The sequence below is a fragment of the Netta rufina genome (assembly GCF_964035555.1).
Source record: "Netta rufina genome assembly, chromosome: 1".
NCBI classification, from domain to species: Eukaryota; Metazoa; Chordata; class Aves; order Anseriformes; family Anatidae; genus Netta; species Netta rufina.
The window spans coordinates 121877235-121902759 of record NC_140123.1 but is presented as its reverse complement, the minus strand read 5'-3'; the positions used below and the strand labels follow the sequence as shown (position 1 = coordinate 121902759).

At 47.9% G+C, this 25525-nt stretch overlaps 1 protein-coding gene across 1 annotated transcript in view; it reads left to right on the top strand.

The window, feature by feature from the left end:
- The first annotated feature begins 244 nt into the window (after positions 1-244).
- ARHGAP31 (Rho GTPase activating protein 31) overlaps positions 245-25525 on the top strand; it is a 58628-nt gene continuing 33347 nt past the window's right edge. Inside the window, exon 1 of the mRNA XM_084297940.1 lies at positions 245-884. Coding sequence (XP_084154066.1) covers positions 785-884 — 100 coding nt within the window. The 5' untranslated portion in view covers positions 245-784. The remainder of the gene's footprint in view (positions 885-25525) is intronic.

Sequence of the window (25525 nt, the reverse complement as noted above, 5' to 3'; positions counted from 1 at the left end):
CAATTTACTGCCAAAAAAAAGTCCTCCCCCCCCCTTACACCCCCCCTCCACACACACACACACACACAGAGCTCCTCCTCGGCTAACTTCCTTTCAGCATTTTTTTGAGCTGGATAATCCTAGGATTTGTCAAAGGGGGGGAAAAGGAGGGAGAGCGGGTGAGGGAGTCAGGACAGGAAGCTGGTTTCTCATTCCTCTCGCTGTCCGACGACGGCAGGAGGAGGGGAAGGGGGGGAGCCAGCGAGGAGCCTCGCACAGGCTCTTCTCCAGTCCCTTTCCACCAGCCCGCTGGAGCTCCCACTCTCCTCCGAAAGCTGGGAGAAGGAAGACCAGAGCGGGACGCCTGCGGCTGGCGGCGGCAACAGCCCGACTGACGAAACCCAGAAGGGTGGCCGTGAAGGGTCCCGGGACAGCGCTGAGGAACAGACGTCCCCACCACCACCACCACCAGCACCATCTCGACAGCTCGGATGCTGGCACCCATTCACCACGGGCTTCCCCTCGATGCGAAGCCTTCCGGGCTCGGGCTATGATCGCTGCTGCTGCCGGCTGGGGAGCCTCCTCGCGCCCTGACCTTCCCCTGCTGCCGGAGCAGCCCAACATCTGGTGGGGATTAATGTTGATTTCTCCAGCCGGGCGCCGTGCGAGACCCCCGATGCTACCCCCTGGAAGCGGGACACGGGCGGTGGTCTGAGGAGAAGAGACAGCTTTTTGCCTCCCAGCGTGAGGCCGGGGGGAGGGGGGCAAGGCAGGAGGGGGGCAAACCTCTTTTGGGACTAACCTCATGAAGAACAAGGGAGCCAAGCAGAAGCTCAAGAGGAAGGGAGCCGCGAGCGCGTTCGGCTGCGACCTGACGGAGCATCTGGAGAGCTCTGAGCAGGATGGTAAATGCCTCTTTATTCTCACTCTGGTTGTGGAAGAGCAGAGCGCGCGTCCTGTTTTGGGGTTTGTCTGTTTGCTTGTTCTCCGTCAGCATGACTGGAAACCGAACCTCTCCCAAGGGTGAGGGTTAAGCAACCTGGAGCTGTTTTATCTGTGGGAAGTGGAGTCACTGCCCAGGCACTCGCAATGAATGAACGAGCGGAGGATTGCTTTGGTGATGCGCCTGCATGCCCCTTGCATGAGTAGCAATGAGTGGGGAAAGGACGGGGACAGGGCTGTGTGAGCGGGGACAGAGATAGCCAAGCATATGCTGTGCAACCCTCTCCCATCCCCTTGGCCTTGGGAGTGGGGGTAGCAGGCTTTTAGGGAGCTAGGCTTGGAAAGCAGAGTGTTGTCTCCTCCCAAATCCCCAAATCCTCAAAAAGTCCATAAGAGGAGAGCATGGCAGGGCCTGTAGAGGGAAGCTGGGGATGTCCTATCTGCCCCTCCTTGACTCCAGGTCCCATATCGCCCTTTCGCTGCCGGACTGAGGCAGGATGGAGGCTGGGGATGGAGGACGGATGGGTGTGAGGTGCTGGGGGCAGCTGAGCTAATATTTTCAGTACCCTGCCTGTTATCTTTCCCTCCTTGCCTCCTCCCCCTGACCTCCGTGCCCCCAGATATCGGATGGGAACGCGGTAGCTCAGCCAAGAGATAACAGTGATAAGATCAGAGGGTCCCAGGCTTGAAGTGATCAGTCGCGGGTGCAGGAAGGAGCACAAGATTTTTTTTTTCTGAAAGAGGGTTGGAGGATAAGAGAAGCAGCTGAGAGTTTGGCTTACAGAAAGACCGGCAGTTTAGGAAGAGGAAAAATAAATACGCGCCTGTTCCCATCCCTGCTGTTAGCACTGTGTGCCAGTCGGAGTTAACTAACTTTTACCAAAGCCAGGCTACTCAGAGCAAAAAAAGCTTCCAGCAGCAATGTCAGCTTTGTACGGGGAGGGCTGTACAATCAGGTCTTTCATTTGCTGATGAGCATGGCTGATGAAGTGCAGTGTGGAAGTACAGTGGCAGAGGGATGGACTGCTTAGCAGCAGCCCTTTCCACTGCACAGGGAGGAGGACAGTGCATATATCACTAAGATAAAATGTTATATATGTGCACTTATTTAGGTATGGCAGAAAAATAGACATTCAATTGCATTGTGAGACGACAGTAACAATTACTATATCTTTTAACTTACATAGTCCGTAATGGCAACTGAGTCGAAACAGCCAAAGTAACAGACTTAATGAACTGATATCACTTTGCCAGCACAAGATGCAGTTAGATAAATTCCATTCATTGCTCACACGAGCTACCACAGCAGAGGAACAGCTTACAGCTGTTTACAGGGACACTAAAAACAACGCAGGGAAGGCAGGTACAGAGAGTATATTCAGCTGAAGCAGGGAGGGGGATTTTTAAGAGAGAAATGTAATTACTGCAGCTGAAATTTTGCAAAACCAGCAAGATTTATTACCAGAAATCCTATAGTCCTTTAAAATTGTTTTTGGGGCACAAGAAAGAAGGACATTGTCTCTAGTCTCATCTGTGGGATGGTTCACAGTTCCAACCTACTTAACTCTCTGCGCTGAGGAGCGCCGGGGGAGGACACGAAGTCCCTTTCCCTTTATACAGTGCTGCTGTTTGCTGAATAGCACATCCCGCTGCCCAGTGCTGTGGGATCCTGAAATGAAAGGCTCAATTGTTGTAGGTTTATTGGGAAGAGTGTAAGTTGTGTTGGTACAATTCAAACTGTTGGGATAGTGGGAGAAGAAGTCAGAGAACTGGAGATAACTTGTTTCTCTGCTAGTAGGGCTCTCAGGATCAGTAGGAATGTGACCAGCGTGGCCTCTTGAGAAGAAACTAGTGTTCAGATGTCACCAGGACATTGTAAATATGCAGCCTGTAACTGTGAAACAAAATCAGAAGAACAACCAGGGTGTGAGAGATGGTTGGTTTGAGGTTAAATTGTTCTGCTAAGAGCAGTTCTCAGTGACAAGCCAGTGCTCCTGCAAGCTGAGGCTGTGTCAGAGGCATAAAGCAATAACTTTCTGACTGCTTTAGACTGTGCTCTGCGTTTAACTGGTGGGATGCTGGCTCTGGCTGTTCCCTACTTGGAAGCAGCGATGATACAAGACCGTTCATGGTAACTGGCAGTGCTGAGGAGGGGTAGAGCGCTTTGGCTGCTGTCCAGGAAACGGTTTGCTGCAGAAAGCAGGTTCTAAAACGCACCCAGAAGGGTTAACTGGGAAAGAAGATGTGGCTGTAGGGACGGTCAGATTGGTTCTGCATTTGTGCTCAGGTGCTGCCCCGAAGTTCTGCTTTGTGTGGCGGGTCCTGCACTCACACAGACAAAGACAAACTGAGCCCCACACTGCTGGTGCTGGGGCAGAGATGGCAAGGGGAGCGGCTAACATAGACAATTCAATTTGCCTTTTTTTTTTTTTTTTTGATCTGGATTAATGCACAGCCGTTACAGTTAGGGGGTGCTGCACTACTCATGCGATGCTTCGTGGAGGCAATACACGCGTTGGGTCCCTGCATGCTTGCAGTCATAGAAGAGCAGCTTGTGTGCTCTGTACGGACCTTAGTCCCTGTGTCCTTGCCAAATTCCAGTGGAGAGAATTCTGTCCTGCTTAAGGTATCAGCATTTCCTCTCTTGTCATGTTAACTGTTTAATAACTTGCTACAGTCCTCATCAGAGATGTCTGTGTTTCAATGAAAGGTGGAAAGATCTCTCAGTCTCCCTTATCAGACGGCTGTACCCAGGGCTCAGTAGTCATAAGCTTTATATAAGGCAATAAAAGCTGTGGCAGAATTACAAAATATTTAGGAGCGGTGTAGATGTAAAGACTTCAGCAGGTACAGCAGGGTAGTTTAGGAGATTAAAAATCAGTGGTGATGGACAGGTAGATGTTGCTGTCTGGTGGTTTGAAGCCTGGCTGTGTTGGATTTACCATATTTCAAGGCAGCTCCTGTCATTGCTGCATTTGACCCTACTTGGCCTTTTCCTGCTGGCAGTCTCGACACAGAGGCTGGTTATGCTCCTTACAGAGGCAGACTGTTATCAGTGCTCCCAAGCATCTGAAGTCATGAGTCAGGCCACAAAAATCATGAGATAAAATAAAAAACGGTGCTGGGTTCTTTTACTGCGTTCTGTTTTCTGACATGTCAGTGTGCATCTGAGTTATGTTTTCAGGTCTTTCTGCTGGCTAGAAGCTTGGGGAAGAACTAGCAGTCCTTCCTCCCCACAGACATTCCCAAACAATGTCTTGGATAGTAGTGAATTTGAGGAAAAGGTCCCATAGGCCATAAAAGACTGGTGACTGCAATACCAATGAGTAAAAGGCTTCTGATTTCATATGGTGTCTCTTCTGTCTCTGCCAGCATCGAATTCGCACATGGAGACAAGTGGTCTTCTTGACTGTGAAACCTTCACTAGAAAGCATGTTTGGGGCATCGGTAGGCACTCATGCAGGAGGAGGTTTGCACTAATGCCACCACTAAAACGTTTTATTGTGGCTGGAGTGTCTTAAAATGTTATAGCAGTGCAACGGAGCTAGTGGGTATTAACCCTGAATGGTTCATATTAGAGTTATATTTTAGCCTCTGGATAATCAGCCAGGTGTCCAGCAGAGAAAAGCAGATAGTGCTTCTGCTGAAGTTAATGAGAGCTGCATGTCAGGCCCCCAGTTCCTGTTGTAATAACAATATAAATGTATAGTGATGGGTGGGCCATCAGAAAAGACAAGTCACAAGGCTGTGCACAAACCTTAATTGAGGCAAGACAGTCTGCTCTGCTTAAGGGAACAGTCAGAAAGAGTAGCCTTGCTTCTGGTCATATCAAAGAATTGCTGTAAGAGGGGGCTGAAAGAGTCAAAGCTATTAGAATGAGAGGAACCAAGTCAAAATGGAGCTTAATATTTCCAGTATTCCTAGTTTGGGAGATTCAGACTGGAGTATCAGGTATATAAGCAGGTACAACTTCCATGCTTTCTAAATGGAAATGGCCACAGCATCTATGAAACTTGGATTATGCTGGTAAAAGATGATCCAGCCTTTTACTTAGGAACCACTACTCATTCAGATCCACCTTTGCTTCATTTGCTTAGAGCCAGATGCATTTCCTTCAATTTTATTACAATGGCGTCTAGAGGCAGGGCAAGGGGGTGATACCATGATGGCAAAAGGCCAAATCTTGGATTAGACACCTTCTTCTCAACCTGCTGGTCAGCTCTGCATGCCTTAGCTTCCCCCATTTGCCAGAGAGTTAATTCTGCAGTTGCTGTACCACTCTGTGGTTTGTTCCACATCTGTTTCCTGCCTGATGTTGTCTGGTTGGGATGCAATGAGCTCAGCTTTTCCCCTTAACCCCCTCCCACACTCCCCACAGCTCCCTCGGTGATTCTCATCCTGAGCCTGTAGCACCCTAAGCACTTTCGTTCTCTTTGTCTGAGGCTGGTTATTGTCTTTATTTGTTGTTGAAATAGGGCTGCTTCGCTACAGGAGGCTCTCTTGTGCTCTCCTTCTCGCCATGGTAGAGCTCAGGGCTGGCCTGGAGGCAGGGGAGGGAAAGGGATTGGTGTTCTGCAGACATAGCACAGGGAGACATTATCAGCCTTTGCAGTGACTGCTTCTGCCTTCTCACAACTGCATTTGAATGAAAGAGTAAGAAAAGGTTTCATTTAGTGCTAGTGGTCTCACAGAAACATGGTGGTTCTGGCTGATGCTAGTTCCCCGAACAAAATCTTAACTGCTGCAGTAGGTCAAGGATTGTCAAGCAATTCTGAGCAATAATCCAATGGTAATAGGCTTTGTACAAAGGAAAGGTGGCCCTTGGGGCCACCTTTTTTGGTCTGGTTTGGGACAGTCCCTTAGCATGCTGCCTGCTGCCTGGTTTTGATGCTCTGTACTTCATCACGAAGCTGCCTCTGCTCAGGCAGACGAGACCTGCCACTTGGGAAGAAAGTTTGCCTCGACGCCTCCCATCAGAGCCAATCCTTAAACCTGCTGCCCAGATGTGAAGCAGCTTTTCTGCTCCATGGGGCTTTCTTTCCTCACACTTGCACGTGCAGCTGAGTATGTCTGGGATAAGAGCATGCAAGGATGAGCATGGGGGCATGCACAAGCCCAGAGCACATGTAAGCGTGTAGCAACCAGCATGTGCTTTCGCCTAACATAGCTGAACATCAAAGAGTTACCCAATGCCGCTGCGTGTATTTCTAGGCTCCTAAGTGGAATTAGATGCTGCAAACTTACACCACGAAAAAATAAGCATTTGTGATTACCTTCTTTTCTCCTTAAGCTGCTCTTCCTGTGTTGATGTATTGAAGTGAATGCATGCCCTTGCTTTTGGTTAGGTGATTTTGGTTAGCGATGCACGCAGAAAGTCCTGGGAGTCCTGGGAAAGCTGCTGGAGGATCATTAATGGCAGCGTGGAAGAAAAAGAGAAAAAGAGGAGGCCTTTTTTTAAAAAAAAAGTCTCCTTGGAAAAATGAAAATGCCACATGCTCATTTAATCTGCTGCAGAATGAAGAGCTGCCCTCATCCCGCTCTCAAAATTAGAAACTGTGGCACTGGGGATTTCTTTCTCAAGAACTGATCTGAAAAGAAACCTTCTTCTCTTTTTGGGGCTAGGTTCCTTTCAGTCCACATCAGTTCCCTGACCCACCTCACGTCAGGTCTAGGCAAACACTTGTCACCCTGCACAGGAGGAAGGGGCAGGAGCTGGGAGGAGAAGGGAACAAGAAAAGCCTTTTGGGCTGGCTTGAAAGGCAGTAGTCCTCTTCTTTCCTTGGACATGCAACTGCATCTGCTCTGTATTTCCCACTGCTGCTCCATGACTTGTGCTCTGTGGGGTCCGTTCCTGGCAGGAAACATGTAGCTTGTGTGGATTTTTAAGTCTACATCCCCTCATCTTTGTTTCAGGAGCCAGAGGGACAGTTGGTCTCTCACGTTTGGGGCTAAAGAAGGGGGGCTGCATTGTTATACAGTGAAGGAGAACCGTGGCAGAGGGGTCCTAAGAGCTGAGTGCGTGAAGTGGAGGAGCTGGGCTGGGGTTACCACTTTGGGGTCTGCCAAGGCACGTGAAGGGCACAGAGAGGTGAGGCAGAGCGCTGCCAAGATGGATAGCAGAGGGGGAAAATTGTTAATAACACAGAGGTTGCTTTTTCTCCCCCCTGTTCTCACAAGCAGAGTGCCACCTTTTGGGTCCCAGATACCAGCCTCTATGGCAACAAAGTGAGAGCAATGAGACACTGGGAACAACGGGAGCAGGAGCCATCTGTCTGCTTCTGCTGCTCCACTGTTACTCCTTGCTTTGGACCATGTTTGTGTTACTTCCTCAATCTGTTTCTGGTTCCTGGGAGCTGTTTTATTTTTTTATTTTTTGTCACTGTGGCACAGTGTTGCTGCAGTTAAAAATTCATGTTGCAGCTCCTTGTTCTGTATTGACTTTTCATTGCTAGCACCGTGTGATTAGCGGGGAGCTCTTTCACGCTGCCTCCTGCATTACGTTTCCCCTACCAAGCACTGCAGGAGGCACACGTGTCCTCTGCATGCACTAAGCCCCACTTTGATCTTGCCTTCTCCCCCATCCCCGGTGAAGAACAGCATGAATCACGTCTTGCCTGCAGATCCTAGATTAGAAAATGTATTTTGATTTAGCAAATGTTTTCTCTTTGTGGGGAATAGCTGATTTCATCTGGACATGGGGCACCAAGGACTAGGGACTTCAGTGCCTGTGATTTGACAACTTGCAAAGGCTCAAGCAAATAAAATACCTGCAATGGATGAAATGCTGGCACTGCACAAGGTCGATGTACAGCACAGGCTGTTGTAAGTGTGGCAAACAAGTAGGTTGAGTGTCCCGGTACTCAGATACAGAGTTTCCAGCAGCTACCTCCAGTCCTGAGCTACCATCAGGGGCCTAAGGGCATGCGGGGCTTTGACAGGGAAACCTGCTTGTGGACATGATGCTTAGGGTTTAGTGGTGGATGACATGGTAGTGTTAGGTTGATGGTTGGGCTTGCTTTTAAGTGTCTTTTCCAACCTAAATGATTCTATGATTCTAGGTACTTATTAGAATATCAAGGCTGCTGACTGGCTCCAGTGACGGTTGTTTTAAGGGCAACTAAAGTGTCCATCTATATTCCATCAATTCCCAGAGCCTCGAGACCCAATTATCCTTTGTTCTTATGCCAGAGCCTTCAATTTCTCCTCCGATAACTTCAGTGGACATGTTTTGCATCGTCAACAAAAAATTCTGCAGCATGTTTACAATGGACACAGACAGAACAGAGTAACATAAATTTAATTTAGTGTTAAATCAAATAATGTGGGGCAACTGTGCTGACTGTATTATTAACTTTCCTACTTAATGCAATAATGTAACCCTCTGTTTTCTGTATTTCTCTGAAGCTGCAAGCAGACTTTCTGGTCTTCTGCACCAGAGTGACTGAAGATAGGAAAGAACTTAACATGGGCCTTGGGACCTAGCGTACTGTCAGATGTATAGACCCTTGTATATAATGAAGTTAAAAACACTGTTACTGAACTTCCCACTTACTAGAGTGTTAAATCAATGCAGTTACTGTGTGTGGAAGTGAGGAGTTCAGTCTCTACAACTACAGACCTTCTGGCGTCCACCACTTAAGTGGACAGGGAAGTCCCGGTCCTCTTCTGCCTCCTCCTGGAGATGGCTGCCCAGGACCATGTCCAGTTGAGTTTTGAATATCTCCACAGGTGGAGATTCCACAACCTCTCTGGCCAACCTGTGCCATCCTTGGAATTTGGCACAGTTAGATAAGTATTTCCTTGTGTTCAGATGGAATCTCATGGTTTTTAATTTGTGCCCGTTGCCTCTTGGCATCCCAGTGGGCACCACTAAGAACAGCCTGTCTCCCTTTTCATCATTCCCTCCCTTCCATCAGACATTTGTTAGAATTGATAAGATCCCTCTGGAGCCTTCTCTTCCCTATGCTGAACAGTGCCAGCTCTTTCAGCCTTTCCTCATGTGAGAGATGCTCTTCCGTAATCATCCCTGCAGCGCTGAGCCGGACTCACTCCGGTAAGTCCATGTCCTCTCCTGGGGAGCCCAGAGCTGGACACAGCACTCCAGACACGATCTCAGCAGTGCTGAGTAGAGGGGAAGGATCACCTCCCTCGACCCGCTGGTAATGCTCTTCACGGTTCTTCTAGCATCTTCTAGTAATGTACAGTTTCTGTCAGAAATTGGCCTCGGCAACCAAGGCCGGCAATTTCAGTAAGTAACTAACATGCAACTCAGACAGCATTGAGCATCCTTTCTGCCCTGGTTAATGCTGAAAATGAATTATATTTTCATAAAGGGCCCCTGTTCTTTAATGGCTTCTGCAGTCTTGCTGCTGGCCAGCTCAAGCAACTTAATGTATGCTTTATATAACATGCTGATATGCTGCATTTCGTGAAATCTGTGCAGCACCTTGGCTTAATAAAGGCCTAAAAATAATGCTGCAAGGCAGCATGCTATTCTCAGGTGCTTAGATGGGTAGTCCTGCAGGCACCAAGCCAGGGACTCGTGGCCTGACTTCTCCCTTTGCTGTTGGCTGTGTTACGTGCCCTCCTCCAGCACGGGGACTGGGCAAGGCAGGGGGACATGTGTGTCCCCATGCAGGATGCTCAGCTGTGGCTGCTGCTCTCCAAAATATGCCCTGAGCAGCTGAGCAGGGTTCACAGCCATTTGACTCCACCTCCTCTCTGCCCTCTTCTACACTCAAGGCTCAGCTAACTAAATGCCTTTGGAAATGCTATTATCTCCCGTGCTCTCTGGGGCCAGGAGCAGCTTGAAGATTTATCATCTGGAACAGGAGGCTTCGTTTAGTTCTGTAAAGCACAGAACAGTTAAAGAAAGAATAAAAACTAAACCCCAAACCAAATGGAAAACTCCCTTTACATCTCATGTCCTTTCTTTGCTCTTTCCCATCTGTGATGGTGTATGCATTTGTTTTTGTAATGTGATTGAATACGTGGCTAAATGGTTAGAGGAGATGTACCTACATCTCTAAAACAGGGGTTGAACAGCCAAAGGGCCAGGAGACATCCTTGCTATAATTAAGCTGTGTAACTTGCTTTCTGCAGACTGTAGACTAGAGAGTGGATCAGATTCCCCAGTACCACCTTCATTTAGAAAATATCACTGTGGTTTTCACCAAACACAGCGGCATCGGTGCTGCCTTTTTTTCTGAAAGGTGCTGACATGCTCGCAAACTTCTCTAAATGTGGGATGCAGGGCCCAGAAGGCAGGGTGAGATCCAAGCCAGAGCCGTGCAAAGCTCACCGGCTCATCAAAAATGCTGATTTGGCAAAGAAAGGGAAGAAAGGGAGGGGTTTGTTTATCTGAATCTGAATATTTCAGATGGGATATTCTTGCTATTGTTAGTATTCTGCACTTGCCATCTCTAGCAGTGAATGTGACTGTCTGTCCTGTTGCAGACAGGCAGCTTGGCAGCCCAACAGGGCCAACCAGCACGTGGAAAAACACTTGCTCTGTGTGCACCTTGTGCTTGTTTTTCCATTCATCCTTCATTATGGTGCTGCAGTCACACCCCGGGAGGTTCAGAGGTGTGATCGGGCAGGATGAGCCCTCCTTCTGGACCCTGGTGTCTGCAACACAATCTGTGTGAAATAAATAAGCTGTCAGCAGGGCTGAATTGCTTTCTTACACAGAATTGGAGAGGGAAACAGCTTCACCATCTTGCTCTTTTTATCCTCCTAGTGTTCTCCGCTTGGTATTGCATTCGTCTTGCCCTTGCCCTGGTCAGGTAGTTTCAGATCCGTGAGAGGCTAAATGAGAACAAGCTCTCCTGTGAGATTTATTGCACCTTCTGCTTCTAATCAAGCCAGAAAAATAGAGCAACAGCCTTCCTTATATAATCCTGTTCTCTCCCTTCCCGTCCCTGCTGGAAACCAGAAGTACAACAAGGTAGAGGAATGCAGCAAAGAAAAGTTAAAACAAATGGTCTGGGACCTCTGAAGAGACAGTGGGGCTTGGCCTGGGGTGATGGCTCCGGGTCACAAGGAGGGTCTGGGGGATTCTCCCTCATCGCTAGCACTTTTGGTTCCCCTTACATAGCTGCTTGGTTTTCATTTTTTTCTCCTTCCATTTCAATAGCTTCATTGCCAGGATGGCAATATGCATCTGTTGCCAAAGTCAATACATCAAGCGTCTGCGCCTAAGGCGGGCTTAAGAGCAGTAAATGGGAAGAGCTGTTTTTGATCTACTGACTCCATTATTCTTCCTTCCTGGCTCCATCACGAGCGTCAGTCACAAACTGCTGCCCGAGGTCTGCTGTGTAAAGCCACAAAAGGGATCCGAGCCAGGAAATTCTGTCCCAGATCCCAGCAAAACTTGGATCTGGGGTCCCATCTTGGACTTGCAGTGACCTGGATGAGACCCTCCTGTGGCTCTGTCCCCAGATCAGCCAGGCACAGGTGACCCAGGCTGGCAGGCAGCTCTCTGACACTGCTAACAAACCTGCTTCAGGGGCAGGGAAGGAACCAGCGTAATAAATACAAAGCGGGGTTAGGACTTCTAATTAGTCCTCATTTCTAGCCGGCTAAAATACCCATCTGTCACTCTGCTGCAATAATGAGATTTGAGAAGATTAACTGGATACTGCTCAGGCTCCTAAACATGGCAGCTAAATAAGCATGCTGCTACTCAGCCCTAAGACCTGCTTGCAGCAACCACAGCCTAAGCAGGCTCATGTCTGGCTAGCGCTTGCATGGGAGTTACCCCAAAAAATCTGCTGCCAGCAAGGGCTGCGTGATTCAGGAGATGGCAAGCTCAGCATCAGCCAGTCAAGTTGTTGCCCTGGCATCTTTTCGGGAAATGTTGCCGTTTAGGTGCAGAGTAGGACAAGGGCACCAAACCTTTTGATGCTTTTTAAAAAGTTCTAGTTTATCTTTTATTTCTAAGGGATAGGGACCTTTTCACGTACCTACTTGCTGTGCCACGTCTTTCCCTTTCCAAAAGCAATTTCAGTTGGAGCTGTGACTTGTTTTTACTCAGTGTCCCGTACTGTCACGTAGTGCTGCTCTGCCCAGTTCAACAGCTGCCACCTCCCAGCCTAGAGTTGGGTGGAGTGAATCTTGTTTTTGCAGTTTGTGAAATATTTCAGGATGTAAGGCGCTCATTAAATTATTTATGTTAGCTCTTGGCCATTAAAGACAGACCTGAACTGCAGCTCTGGATCCCAGAGGCTTTTGAGGCTTGTCCTTGCCCTAACACACAATGGTTTGCTACTTTGGATTTTTTGTGCTTCTCTTATGACAGCTCTGAACTCACTGCAGGATGGTGGAAAGCTCTGGCAGGTGAACAAGGGGTGACAGCAAGGGTTTCCTTCATAAAATTATATACCTATGAAAGGGTTTTCTTCATAAAATTAAATACTTATGAAGGAAATTTAGGTAAGAATAGGTTACGAAAAAAAAAAAAAGGAAAAGGAAAAAGAGGCACTAGACCAGGTTGCTCAAAGCCCTGGAAGTGTTCAAGGCCAGGTTGGATGGGGTTGTGAGGAACCTGGTCTGGTGGAAGGTGTCCCTGCCCATGGGAGGGGGTTGGAATTATATGGGCTTTGAGGTCCTTTCCAACCCAAACCATTCTGTGATTCTATGACATGCATGCGTTTGCTCTGGGAGAATGGGGAAAAATAAGGAAAATGTGCTCCTGCCCCTTGCCAAAGAATATTTGCAGAATATGAAACTCTTCTGTCCATCACGGGGGTGAGGGCCATCTCCGATGCCCTCCTTCAAGGGCAGCTTGCATGTTAATTAGCCCATCCAAACGAAACGAGCCTACAGCCCGACAGAGCCGTGATTCAGTGGCCAAACAATGTCCGATTATTCCATCCCGGGAGCACGGGGCCGGTCCCTGGCTTGTGGGCTTAGTGTGAACGAAGACTGAGTTGCTCAGATCTGAGCTGGAGCTGCGTGGAGCAAGGGAGGTGGTGGTAGGACTCCCACCGGTGACATGCCACTGGCCATGGCAAGCTCTGCTCCCGCAGAGACACCTTAAGTCTCCTTGACATGACAGCCATTTGCCAACTGATCCCTGCTGCTAGGAGCTGGAGAAACAATCCAGCATCTATCTGAACTAGCAGTAGGGATTACCTAAACTGGAATTTAGCCAGGATGCTGTCTTGATTTCTGCTAATCTTGCAAAAAAAAAAAAAAAGTGCTACAAAAACTTTCTGCAAGACTGCAACCTTCATTTTACAGACACCGGTTTAGGAGGGAGTCTCTGCAATAACACAGCTTTCTCTGCACGTTGTGGGACATGGTTCATTACTGGCTCATGGAAAGGACTGCCCTAGAAGTCACTGGCAGCAATTTCGATAGATTCTGGTTTTGGGATCAGGCCCAACCTTAGGTTATGGATAGAAACTAATGATAATGCATCCAAAGAAACAGCTGGGAGGGGGGAAGTGTGGCAGAGAAATGAAAAATTGACTGGAGGTAATGAACATGGAAAGGGAAAAAGGGCAAAGTCAGAATGGAGAAAACATGTGAGGAAATCCCAATATGCTTACGCTGAATAAGGGCAAGGTTGGAAAAACTTGCCTGGGAACAAAACCAACCATATCAGAGCAACTGGAGACTGCCAGCAAATAAGAGAAGAGAGAGAACCGTAAGTGGGTGCAAGATTCAGAGTCCTGGCACTTGTGTAGTAGGGGTAGAACAGATGAGGAGAGGCTTTTCTGAGTACAAGCAGCCAGGAATAGCATTCAGCAGCAGCAGTGGTCAGTGAAGGAAAATGCTCACAGCACCAACAGCTCTTCTTATCCCACACTCCTCTTCCAGCTTCTTACCCAAAACTGAGTCAGTGTGAGAGATGAGGGAATTATTTCTGGCTCCTTCCAACCCCTGAAACAAGCTTGGTTTTGGAAAGTGTGAGAAGTTACCATTGAGTTCCTACATTGCCAGGGATGCAGTTTTTCATCAGCTAACTACATTTTTTCATTCTCCCTTTGGTGCCTAATTGATTTTAAAATGAGCTTCATTCTCTGAACGGTTCCAGAGTCTATTGGTGTGAGCAGCAGCAGCTTTGTCTCGCTTGGGTGAGCTTGCAATACTTAATGTTTAAACGTGCTCAGCTTTGTCACATCAGCTTCCTTCGCTTTGGAAGCCTGTGCTACGGTGCTCTGAATCAAAACGTCTCCAGCTTCACAGTCTTCAACAAGTTTCTGCTTTTAGATCGTGTGGTTTGTCCCCCTTTGAGGTGACAGGCTGCTTGTGCAGGGAGACGAAGGCAGCCTGGTGTTTTTTTTCGGTTCTGAAACCCTCCAGCCTTATACAAACATCAGGATACAGGTCTTGGCCCAAAGCCTCTGCCACAGCAGAGAACTGCAAAGGCAACGAGATGATTGACTTATACGGCAGTACCAGAGCTATCAAAATGTAAGGAAGTTTGATTAAGTATGATCTCAACGCCCTTTTCCTGCAACACCCCTTCTTGTGTTTGCAATGTGTTTGTTAGTGCCTCAAAGCCCTTAGTACAGCAAGATCCAGCAGTCAGAAAGACAAAAGAAACACAGCCCAGAACAGCAACTCCTTGGCATTCGCCTTTGAAGAAACATAGAGCATTAAAGGATTTATTTTTTTTTTCTTACTTCCTCTTTCCTTGCTTCCCCCAATCTTTGTTATTCCCGGCGACGACTGCATTTATTTATTTGCCTCTTCCCAAACCGCTGGACAGACGGGGGCTCCGTCAGAGAGCGGTCTAGCCCTGCTGCTGGAGAGGGCAAAACAATGGGGCTTTAATCCGGGCGCCTCCAGCAGCCGCCACTGGCCAGAGGTTTCTCTGGGTTCCCAACACGGAACAGTCGCCTCTTTCATGAAGCGCCTGTGGGATGAGCCCAGGATTGCTACACCCAAAGCATTTCCATGCTGCAACGGCTCTCCGAAATGAAATGCTGCCGAGAACACCGCCTGCAACGCCCCGAGCTACTGGGATGTCCAGTGTGAGAGCCTCTTTCTTCCAGGCCTGGGCTGCGTTTGCTGTCCGCATGCGATCTGTGAATAGCTCAAGTCTGGAAAGTGTTTAGGAAAGCGTCTAACTTTTCTTCTTCAGGGAGAAAAGAAGAGCGAAAAAAAAAAATAAAAATGGCAAGGGTAATAAAATAGTTTCCAATGATTTGATGCAGTGTGGCCAAACTGTTTGTAATCATTTCCTTTAAATTCCTTTTATATAGGAAGAATTAAATACGAAATCATGAAGCAGGAAGCAGTCATCCTGCCAGCCAGTGACATGTACAGAGAGATCAGAGCGAGGCGAGAAAGACACAGAACAGCAGGAGACATGCAGAAACCTTTTTTAGCTCCCTCTTTTTCTTCCTCTTTTTGTTTAGCATACACATCCATGTAGTACTAACATTTCTTGCCCAAAAGGAGCTGCGGGAATCTCCTGCTGTTCCTCGTCTCTCCGATGGCAGCCCTGAACCTTCCTGCCTTGATACGTCTCATCTGTCTGTGCTTCCTGATGGATTTTGCAGTCCCCAGATGTTTGGATACCTGATTCATCTCAAAGGAGACTGTGAAACATTAAGTATTTTTAAATACCCAGCTTTATAATTGCTTTGTTTAACTTTGCAGCATTCTGAACTCATATAAGGCAATAATAAAAATCACTGCTGTTTTCCTTCAAAGGGTTTTGCTCTTGCTGCTTCAAAACTTGTGTGTGTGTGCAATGGCTTTTGCCTTTGTACTAGCAAGGTTATAACATTCCTATTCCCCGAAATCATATTTTTTCAATTCTCTATTTCAAACCCTCTAGAAAGCTTCCTGACAAGAGTGCCCAGGCTATTGTGTAAAAGAGGGCTGAGGTTACCCAAGTGCTACCAAATCAAAGTTAAGAAATTTCCCTTTACAAATCCTGAAGTCAGAAGAAAAAGACCTCGTGTCTGTTGTCTACAAAGGTCTATGGGTCTGCAAAGCTGACTTGAGTTGCCCTTGAGGTTTGCATATCTCAATGTCAAGCTCAAGAGCCTGCTTAAGTTATGCTCTGGAGGTTTGATGCTGGCCTCTCTGCTGTCTCTTGCCCGAAGCAGGAGATGAGCATGCTTGTCTGGAGCCCTGTTCATTTTGAACTGGTTCTTCTCAGGTTTCTCTGATCGGCGTTGAATTTGAAGTAAGGGCTCCTGAGATCAATTTCCCTGAAACCTGGGGTGTTCAGCCGCAGGGTTTTTATCTGAGTCTGTCTCTAGCTTGGCTCCAAGGGAAGGCAGAGTGAACGCTACAGGCCAGGAGCCTACAGATGCAAAAAATTATAGGCTTTAAAATGTCACTAGCTGTGCATATAATGGATATTCTTTGGATTTTATGATTAGCTGTTGTGTTTAGTTGGCCAATGCTGCCTTCTTGATGCAATTTATGACGTAGTCTCAGGTCATGGCCAGGCAAGATGGATTCAAAAGTTCCTTGGATTTCCCTGGAAACATCACTGTCTTTTGCATCATTTCCTTCATTTCTTCTGAGCAGGAAAAGCTTGCTGATACATACCTGTGACTTCCATACACTTTGCCATCTCCTCTTCCATCCTGAGTCCAGCAAGACATCATCCACCCAACTGTTTACCCATATACTGTAAAACCAAGGGGACAGTTATAAACCAAGCTCTGCAGTTAAATCATGGCAATACGGCCAGCATTTCACATCAAGGGTAATGTGTTACATGTGGGGTCCATACAACTGACTGCCATCTCGTGCTCTCCCCAGAGCCATCCTAAACACCGGGATGGCCCGAACACTGTGTGTGTGTCTAAATCTGCATGAGACCGAGGACCCTGAGGGGGGCAATTAGGAGGATGTTCCTTGGCTGCATGTTGCTTCACAGCAACCTTCACACGCCCAGGACCCAGTGTGCCCTTTCTAGAGCTCCAGCAAGTTGCATCTTTCACACTGGGACACCAGGAGTGTAAGGGATTCGTGTGCTGGCAGAGAAAGGGTGTCTTCATTTTTTTTTCCTGTGGCTCTGAAAGGTTTTTCCAGCACCTTGTGGCACTCTGACACCATGCCTGCATTTCAGCATACTGTCTTTTAGCATTGAGCTCCTCCAGAAGCACAGGCTGTGTGGCGCTGGGCCAGCTCCTGACCTCAGTGACACTAGCATGAATCTGTGATGCTGCAGCCAACTGGTGTGGAAGTACTTCAAATCCGCATATACAGCAAGTGTTTTCAGTTGTAAAGGGGGTTACGATTTCAGCTAGCACAACAGCAGAACAAAAGCAACATCTATGAGACCGTGACACCCTTCAAAGTGGAAAATGTGCTCTTTGGACACCCACACTTGTCTTGTTATCACCAGGCTGAGGCAGGAATTAGCTCCAGGGAGGTCCAAGAAATGCACCAGAACAAACACACTAGGAGTGAAAAAAAAAACAAAAAACAAAAAACAACAACAACCAGATTTTAGGTGAATTTGCCAACAGCAGGTAACACTGCTTTGATTTACTGCAGTTGTCATTAACAGTGGTGGTACCATCAACCCCAAGGGAGATTGCATTGGCCTGAATCTCTTGTGGGACAGAGTGCTGAGAAAGTACTGGTGAGGTTGGATACATACCAGAAAGCTTCGATGACAGTGGAAGGATGGGCCATACTGGACACCTGGAGATGAGGCATTGTCTGTTTTCAGGGAGCCTGACCACAGAATGACATTAAACGAAGCCAAACTGCAGACAAATACGATCTTTTGTGAGACTTGCTGCAAAATTCCCCTTTGACCAGAGCTTTTTCTGCTGTAATTGGAGAAAATAAATTGGTTATAAACAGCAGGGAAAAAAAGAAAAAAGCATTGTGGTAGAAGAAGGTCGATTGAACCTGAGAGTGACGCAGAACAGAGAGCACAAAGAGCCTCAGCTCATTTGTAAACACGGTCACATCCATAACATGACGACTACCAGGGAAGTGCAGTACAGCCACACTACTCGGGCTCTTCAGACAGAAGCCAAACATGTTTCAGAAAGGCTGAGAGGCCAGGGCTGGTATTTTCAGTGTGTTGGTAGGCAAAGCAGAGAAAGAGCAGCACGTATGTCTTGGGAGCCCCATGAGGATCCCCTGTGGTAGAAATACTTCATGTGGGCAGCGGAGTGATGCTATGGCAAGCACTGCAGCGCAGGCTAAAAGTGGATCCTATGATGGGGCAGAGAAATACGGCCTGGGGCTGACAGCTGACTAACAGCATATCTTCCTCCCCATCTCTCCCAAGAGCCACCCTGCGATGCCTTGACAGCAGGCGGACACGTTTTGTGGGTACTCCCCACGGCTCAGGCAGAGCCTGCTGGGCTCTGCACAGGCTCTCCCGTAGCCTTGTAGGGCCAGGATGGCCAGCAGTGCTCTCCAGCTCTGCAGCCAGCACTGAATGAGTCCCAGCTCATCTCAGAGCAGCCCCAGAGGCCTCCAAAGTGGGGAATGGCATCCGTGCCCACGTCCAAGGAGAGCCCCAAGCTCCCAGAGCGGCTCCCTGTCCTCCCGGCAGCATCAGCAGCTGCTGGCTCGGAACAAAGAGCCTGCATGTCCCTTTGCGAGCCGGGGCAGCTGGAGGTGGATTTGTTTTCTGTTGATTTCATGGCAGCGCTGCTGCTTCAGGCCGCTGCCGTGGTATGAGGAACAACAACGTGGTAGAGGAGACACCCAGCAAGTTGCTGGCTGCTCCACGGCTGCCCAGTCTGCATGCCCAGCGTGGGAAGCGGTCAGACCACCCCGGCGGCACCGACAGAGCCATCATGTTTGCTGACATTTCAAGGGAGCCGAGGAGGGAACAAAAGCTGGGAGCAGAAGCCTTTGATCCAGCTCAGAGCTGCAGTTGGAAGATACAGGACTAAGTTGTAAACACCAGACCCAGATTTCACTCTTTTGCAGGGGAAGCATTTTAAACCTTCACTCGGGTCCCTTCAGTTTGGCCTCCAAGGGGAAAAAAAAAGCCATGCAGAAAACTGTGTGCCCTGTGAAACAGAGATGAGAGGTAAAGGAAGGAAAGCAGTGGTCAGCTGAGGAGATGAAAGAGGTCAAAGGACAGAGTGCAAGAAGTTTGGGATAACCGATCTGTGAACAGATAGGACTGCACATCTTTTCCAGTGAATTCAGGCCTCCCCTCCTACCCCCACCAATACCTCCATTCCCTGAAATGATCAGAAATAATGCAGTTTCTTCCCAGATAGCCTCTGGGTAGCTTCTTGCCATTATTGTGGTATTTAGTTATGAGAGAACCATTCACATGGGAAAAAAAAAAAAAAATGAGAATTAGAAGTGAGATCAAGCCACAAGGCCTGGATCCCACTCCAAAATTCCCAGGCACAGGGGTACTGCCATCTGGCCTTTTGGTACAAGACTAACTTTTATGGCAACTGAAACACAGCTCCAATAATCTGATTGGCACTCTCTGACCCAAATCTCCTTCTGAGGTTTCAGACTGTGTGTCCAGATTTTGGCTGGAGGTTTGGGTAAGGAGGGTCTGCTGGTTCGGTAGGGACCTGGGAAGAGTTGAGCCTCTCCCCAGAAAAGCACATCTGTGTGAGATTTTCAGCCTGACTTTTGGGGTCAGCGATTCTGATAAGCCTGTTGTAATCTGCATGTGCTTTACCAACTTGCGAACTTTTGGAGCCAAGCTCCTATGTACTCGGAGTCTGGATGCAGGGAAGCTGGGCTCTGCGGTTTAGTTACGGAGTGGGAGTCAAAGAGGCGAGCTCTAACCTTAGCTCTTCCACTAACTCACTGCACGACCTCAGGCTGCTGGCTCGTTTCTGTTTCTCATTTTTTGCACCTATGGGATGAGAATGATACTTATCCTGTGTGAATTCACGGCTCCTTGCCGAGGGGCTGGATTTTTGCTGATGGAAGTGAAGCACGTTCTGTAAGGCCATGCTGGGGCTTTATCCTCACAATGGGGGATGTGAGATACAAATAAGATTTCAAATGAGGGTTTGTGGTAACCCGAGGGCTGAAAAGCAAACCCTGGGACACTTGCCTCCTTTTTCTCTCATTCGCTGACAAGAAACACACACAACAGTCTGCACTTTGGCTGGCAAGGAATAGTGCTGCCATCCTTCAAGTGTGCAGAGAGGAGCAGGCGCTAGCCAGCCTCCGCTGATATCGCTACGTATCCGCTAGAGCTGGCTTCTCTTTCGCACTGCATTCCACTCCACTGCTGCACGATTACCTTCATCCATACTCAGAATAGAAAAGCAGAAACTCCCCATAAATAAAAATTGTCGCAAAGGTGATATTACATTGAAAATAACGATATCGAAGCAAATGTATTTCACCTTCTGGAAACAATATGTCTGGATGGTTCTTTGGTCAAAAAAATTGAATTGAATCTCTGCATTCCCATGAACCATTCTGATTCTGTGAAATGCACACTTTCCCACTGGAAAATCATTCTGCTGGAAGGTTTTCAAGTAGCCTTTCTTCCTGCATGCTTTAGTATCCAATTTAAACTCCAGCTGCTGGTTGTGGTTGTCCCTTCTTGTAGCAAGTGCTGGCACTACACGCTTTCCTTTATAATTTACACACTGCACTCTTCCAGGGGATCTTGCTGTGGCTTAGAAAGCATTACCTGATAACAACACGGGAAGGACAGTGAGATTATTTTGTCTTGCTTGCGGAGGCCCATGCAAGACCGTTCCCTTCAGAGCAATCCCCTGCCTAATTTTGAATATCCAGGCATCATGGCTCACGCCCCTTCCCCCGAGGAGGCAATTCTGCAGCATGATACTATGTCTCGCTCTTAGGCCCTTTTTCCTACCACTCAACCTAAATTTCCCCTCGTAATTTCATTCAGTCACTCCCTGTTACAGCCCCTCGATCATCCAGAACGAGCCCTTTCCCTCTGTGGTGTTTCCCTCTGCAGACCGCTATTGTGCATTCGCCTCTCTCCTCCTAATTTGGGCCAGCTGTGCCTATTTACCACCGTCACTTTGTTCTTCCTCGCGAGTCAGTCGCTGTAGATGATTAGTTTCGGCTCCTTTTCTCTTCCTCCTCCCCATATGCAGTGTGGTATCCTGTTTTCCTTGTAACTGTAGCCATGCACAGGGCTAAAAGATTCAAGGATTTTTCCATTAATAAACCCCACACCCTTTTCCTGGTCGGTACATTGCTTAAGAGTGATTGAGGTAATTCATTCACGAACAGCGAAGCCATACCGAGAGAGAGAGGGAGAGCATGAAGGGAAAATGTGAGCTCAGTGGGATCTCGAGTTGTGGTCCTTCCTCGAAGCAAGACTTTGCTCACGGGGCAGCTTTGCAGGCAGGGCCTGATCCTGCAGCATGCTCAGTGTCCTAGGTGCTCGTGGGATTCAGCTCCACGTGGGTTTAGCTATGTGAGGCTGGGCTCCAAATGGGAAGTGTCTGCTGCCCCAGCCAGCTCCTGCTGCGAGGACCTAGGTGGGCTTTTTGCCTTTGCCTGTTGCACTCTTACCAATCAAGGATTTTGCAATCGCACCTTGAGTAAGAAGTTCTGCTTGTGAGGAAAACGAAGCTCCAGCTCACTCTCTTGCAACTCTGCTGGCTCTGCCAGGCTTGGGGCCACGTCTGTTGCATAAAGCTTGAGAAATTTTGCCAGCCTCTGTGGCAACTCACACACAGGGACTGGAAGAGTAACCCTTTGTTTAGCTTCTACAGTGACACAAGAAAGTGGCCATGCAATAGATAGGAAAGGAAGGAGAAAATCATCTTGGAACAGTGTATTTTATTGAACTATACATCACACATCTCCGGAGGACCATGAATCAAGAAATCTGGTCCTGTTTTGGCTATTGCTAGGCACCAGGACCCTATAGTAAATCCTCTCCTCACTCCCCCTCTTTTGGCAGTAGTTTTAGGTGTGGCGTAGAAAATGCCGTGGGACCCTATTTCCCTGGTCATTCCTCACATAGGGGAAACTTGGTTTTGCAGGGGAACGTGTCCTAATGCAAGCCAGCTTCTTGCCCAGTGCCGGAGGCTGTGGCAGCCGCGTAGCTGGGATGCTCCGGAGGGCAGGAAATACCATTGCAAGTGTTGGCTGTGCTCCTTGTGCTCTGCCCGCTTGCGTGCCCAAGCTATGGTGGAGCCTGCAAACACGCGTTCCCAGGCTGCTCTTCACATAGTGCACACCCTCCTATCACCCAGGGTGTGTTTATGGTCTGAGATGGTTGACGCTAGTGCAGTACACGCTGCAGAGATGCAGACTGTGAGCCCTGCAGTGCTAAGGGTGGTGTAAATACACACGTGGGCTCTTCTGCATCCTTCCCTGTGCATATTACGGTGCCCAGGCAGCACTAAGGGAATTCCTCCTCATCTGGGCGACCTTGTCCTTGATAACCTGCTGCTGGGAGCTGGGGGAAGCCCATCAGCTTCTCTCCATGGAACAAGTGCAAGCCTTGAATGCCATGGACCAGGGGAGGTCCAAAATGGTGCTGGGTTAGGTTCACCCTTCCCTGCTGGGGAGTCAACTGGTGCAATGGCAGGCTGTGAAGAGGCACTCCAGGTTGGTGTAAGCCATGTTCTGCAATCACTGTTCAGTTTCTCCACTGCTGATGAAACAGAGCTGGCAGCAGAAGAGGTTCCTCCATTTGAAAGAATGAAAATGAAGGCAGTGGTCTAGTGTAAAGGTCTTGGCATCTCCCTCAGCTTATGACAGCGCTGCTGGAACACAGGGGCCGAGGCTATAGCTTTTCTTTTGTGAGCCTTCATTCCTTAGCAGTGGGAAATCGTCAGCTGTAATTGGTCTCTGATGTTCTCTGCTAATAAGCGATTTCGCTGGGACTTGCAAGTACAGGCATCCCTGAGACACAGCTCTGTTGTTGTGACCTCTGATCCCACTCCTCCTCATGGAGAGGGGCTCCAGATATGTCCCGATGTCCTCCAGCACCGCGAGGAAAGGAATCCCCCTCTGCTCCTCCCCATTACAACCCCGTCTCTTTTATTTATTTATTTATTTATTTATTTATTTATTTATTTATTTATTTATTTTCTCTCAGCCGCAGCATAGGAAAATGGCTCCTGCTGGTCCTCATGGAAAAGGATACATGTGCTGGCAGGAAGGCCATTTGCTTTGGGAGGAAGAGGGGCCTGACATCAACAGGAAGAGCTGTGCAGCCGGACGGCTGCCGCGTCCAAGCGAGAGGGGCCTTGAAAACAATGTCGGCCCGAGGTTCAGGGCTCGCCGGCAGGAAATGAATGCACGCTGGTGTTTGCAGTGCAAAGGAAATGATAAGCACTACCTGGTCTGACTTGGAGCAGAGATAGCGAAGAGAAAAAAAAAAAAAAGGAGAGAAAAAAAAAAAAGAAAGGTTGTTTTTCTTCACACTGGTTTGGAGCCCGTCCTTCGCCAAATGGAAAACAAAATAAAGAGCAAAATATGGAATGTATCAGGAGTCCGCTGGGGGGCTTGGGAACTGAGGAGAGCAGTTGCGAAGTGACTAGATTTACTACTTTGGTAACAGCTGGATATTGCCATTTTTTTCCATTGTTAGCACTGAGAATGACCCTCAGCTTGATAACCGCTGCCATGCTTATTTATTGAGAGATGAAGGGGGGTGGAGGCTCTATCCCATGTGGAAACAGAGGGAGAAAAGCCATGGATGGGGACAACTCTTCCTGCTGGGGCCTATAGCAGCCTAAAGATAGAAACCTCTCCTGCCTTGTCCCTACCAAGTGAGGAAATCAAAGCCTGGTTGGGGAATAAGAAGACAGGATTATGCTGTAACAGCTAATTCAGCTTTATTTCTTCCCCCTTTTTATTAGGGCCTGTAAAAGCTGTATCGGGCCTCCTTTCTTCATTGGCCTTCTGAGAGCACCAGTTTCTGGTTCTGGTATCCTTGCCCCTCTGCCAGGGCTGCATCGCAGCAGTTACCAGCTGATGTTGTGGGGTGGAGGTAGCCACAAAGAGCATGGCAGGAATTTTTTTCTTCTAAACCAGCCCAGCCCAGCATCAGCCTCCAGAAGGCTTGGAGGCTGCGTGACACCATCTGCAAATGATGTTCTGCATCCTGTGCTGTCCTTGATGATTCTTGTGGAGGTCAGAGAGGGAGAGCTGCCCTCCAGCAGCACAAGATCTGCCACATGGCACAGTGCTGTATTCCCTGCTGCCTCTGCCAGCAGTCCTGAAGGTGCAGCACCGCATCCAGATATTGGAACCAGGCTGCTTAGCTGCTCCTTTTAGAGCTCTTAACGCTCCCTGGTGTATGGAAAGGAAAACATGATCCCTGAGATCAAGGCTGTAAGGTACAGCTTGGATGAGTACAGCTTGCAGAGGTGAAGAGGTATAGGAAAAATGACCCTTATCCCATGGGCTACTCTTAACTAAGCTGCTGAATTAAACCAACCCACAGAGACAGGTTCTGAACTTCCTGATGTAGAAATACTTGCATACTTGAGGAATTCACCCCCAAACCAACAGCTTTCCTTGACTAGGAGCAAGTACTTCATCCAGAAAGGCCTTCAGTATACAGTAACAATATGCAGGGCAATGCACTAACTAGCTAAATGAGCTTTGCCTGGGAAGGTAGAGAGTAGGAAATGTCTGTGGCAATGGTGTACTCTCTGGCTGGCCGAGCAAGCTGCAACAAGCAAGAGCACCAGCCTGTAGTGATGCACCCCCAGACCAATGACATCAGCCTAGAGAGATTTTTGCGGCTTCGGACTCTAAATGTCACCTGTGGGTCTTAGGATTTCAACTGACACCTTACTGAGAAAAATCTATTTCTCTAAGAAGAATTTCCTGGTAATACACAGGAAACTGCTCTCACACACAGATATACATACATGTACGTGAATATATCAGTATGTACATGTAAAAATACATGTGTATGTATATATGTGTAAGTATGCACACATGCTTAAATATAGATGTCACTTTATATGTACATATTTATTTATATATACAGGTATGTGTGTCTGACCAGATGTTTCTTCTGGCAGAATTTTCTCCATCTTGCTTGGACACAGAGACTGAGCCAAGAGGCTGCGGTGATCGTACACCCTGGGCAGTGTTACTTAGGATGGGTAGAACAGCACTTCTTTTCACCAGACAGACATCAGTGATCCAAGTCACCCACAACTTAATCCTCTTGAAATAAAGACTAACTTGTCTTCATCCTTCTCTGAGCAGGCCTGTGAGGAGCATTTCTGGGTGACCTCCCACTGTCAGCAGCAGTCTTAGTTCTCTGTTCTGTGTTGAACTTCACGCCATCATTTTATGTTCTTGAAAAGCTGGTGCAAATGCTCCTATCAGTCTGTCCACAGTTTCATAGTATTTGAATGTTCCAGTAACAGAGTTGGATATAGAGGTTTTTTCCTCTTGTGGAAAATGTTGCTGAATTCAATGGGATTTTTTTGTGTGAGTGAAGTTCCTTGGGTCAGGCCCAGCCAGCCTTGCAGTGAAAACATTCAGTCTAAATATATGCCTCAACAACTGTGCAAAGATGGAATGGATTTTATACTGCTTGGCTTTCAACTATAATGACTGATTATTGCTAGTGCCTTCACATGTTTGTTTTCAATCACATTGACATCATAAAGCCTTATTTACTTTTTCTCAAAAGTCTGTTTTCATTTGCTTTTCACTTCTCATCTGCAGCCTGTAAGGGTTTGTTATTTGGGCT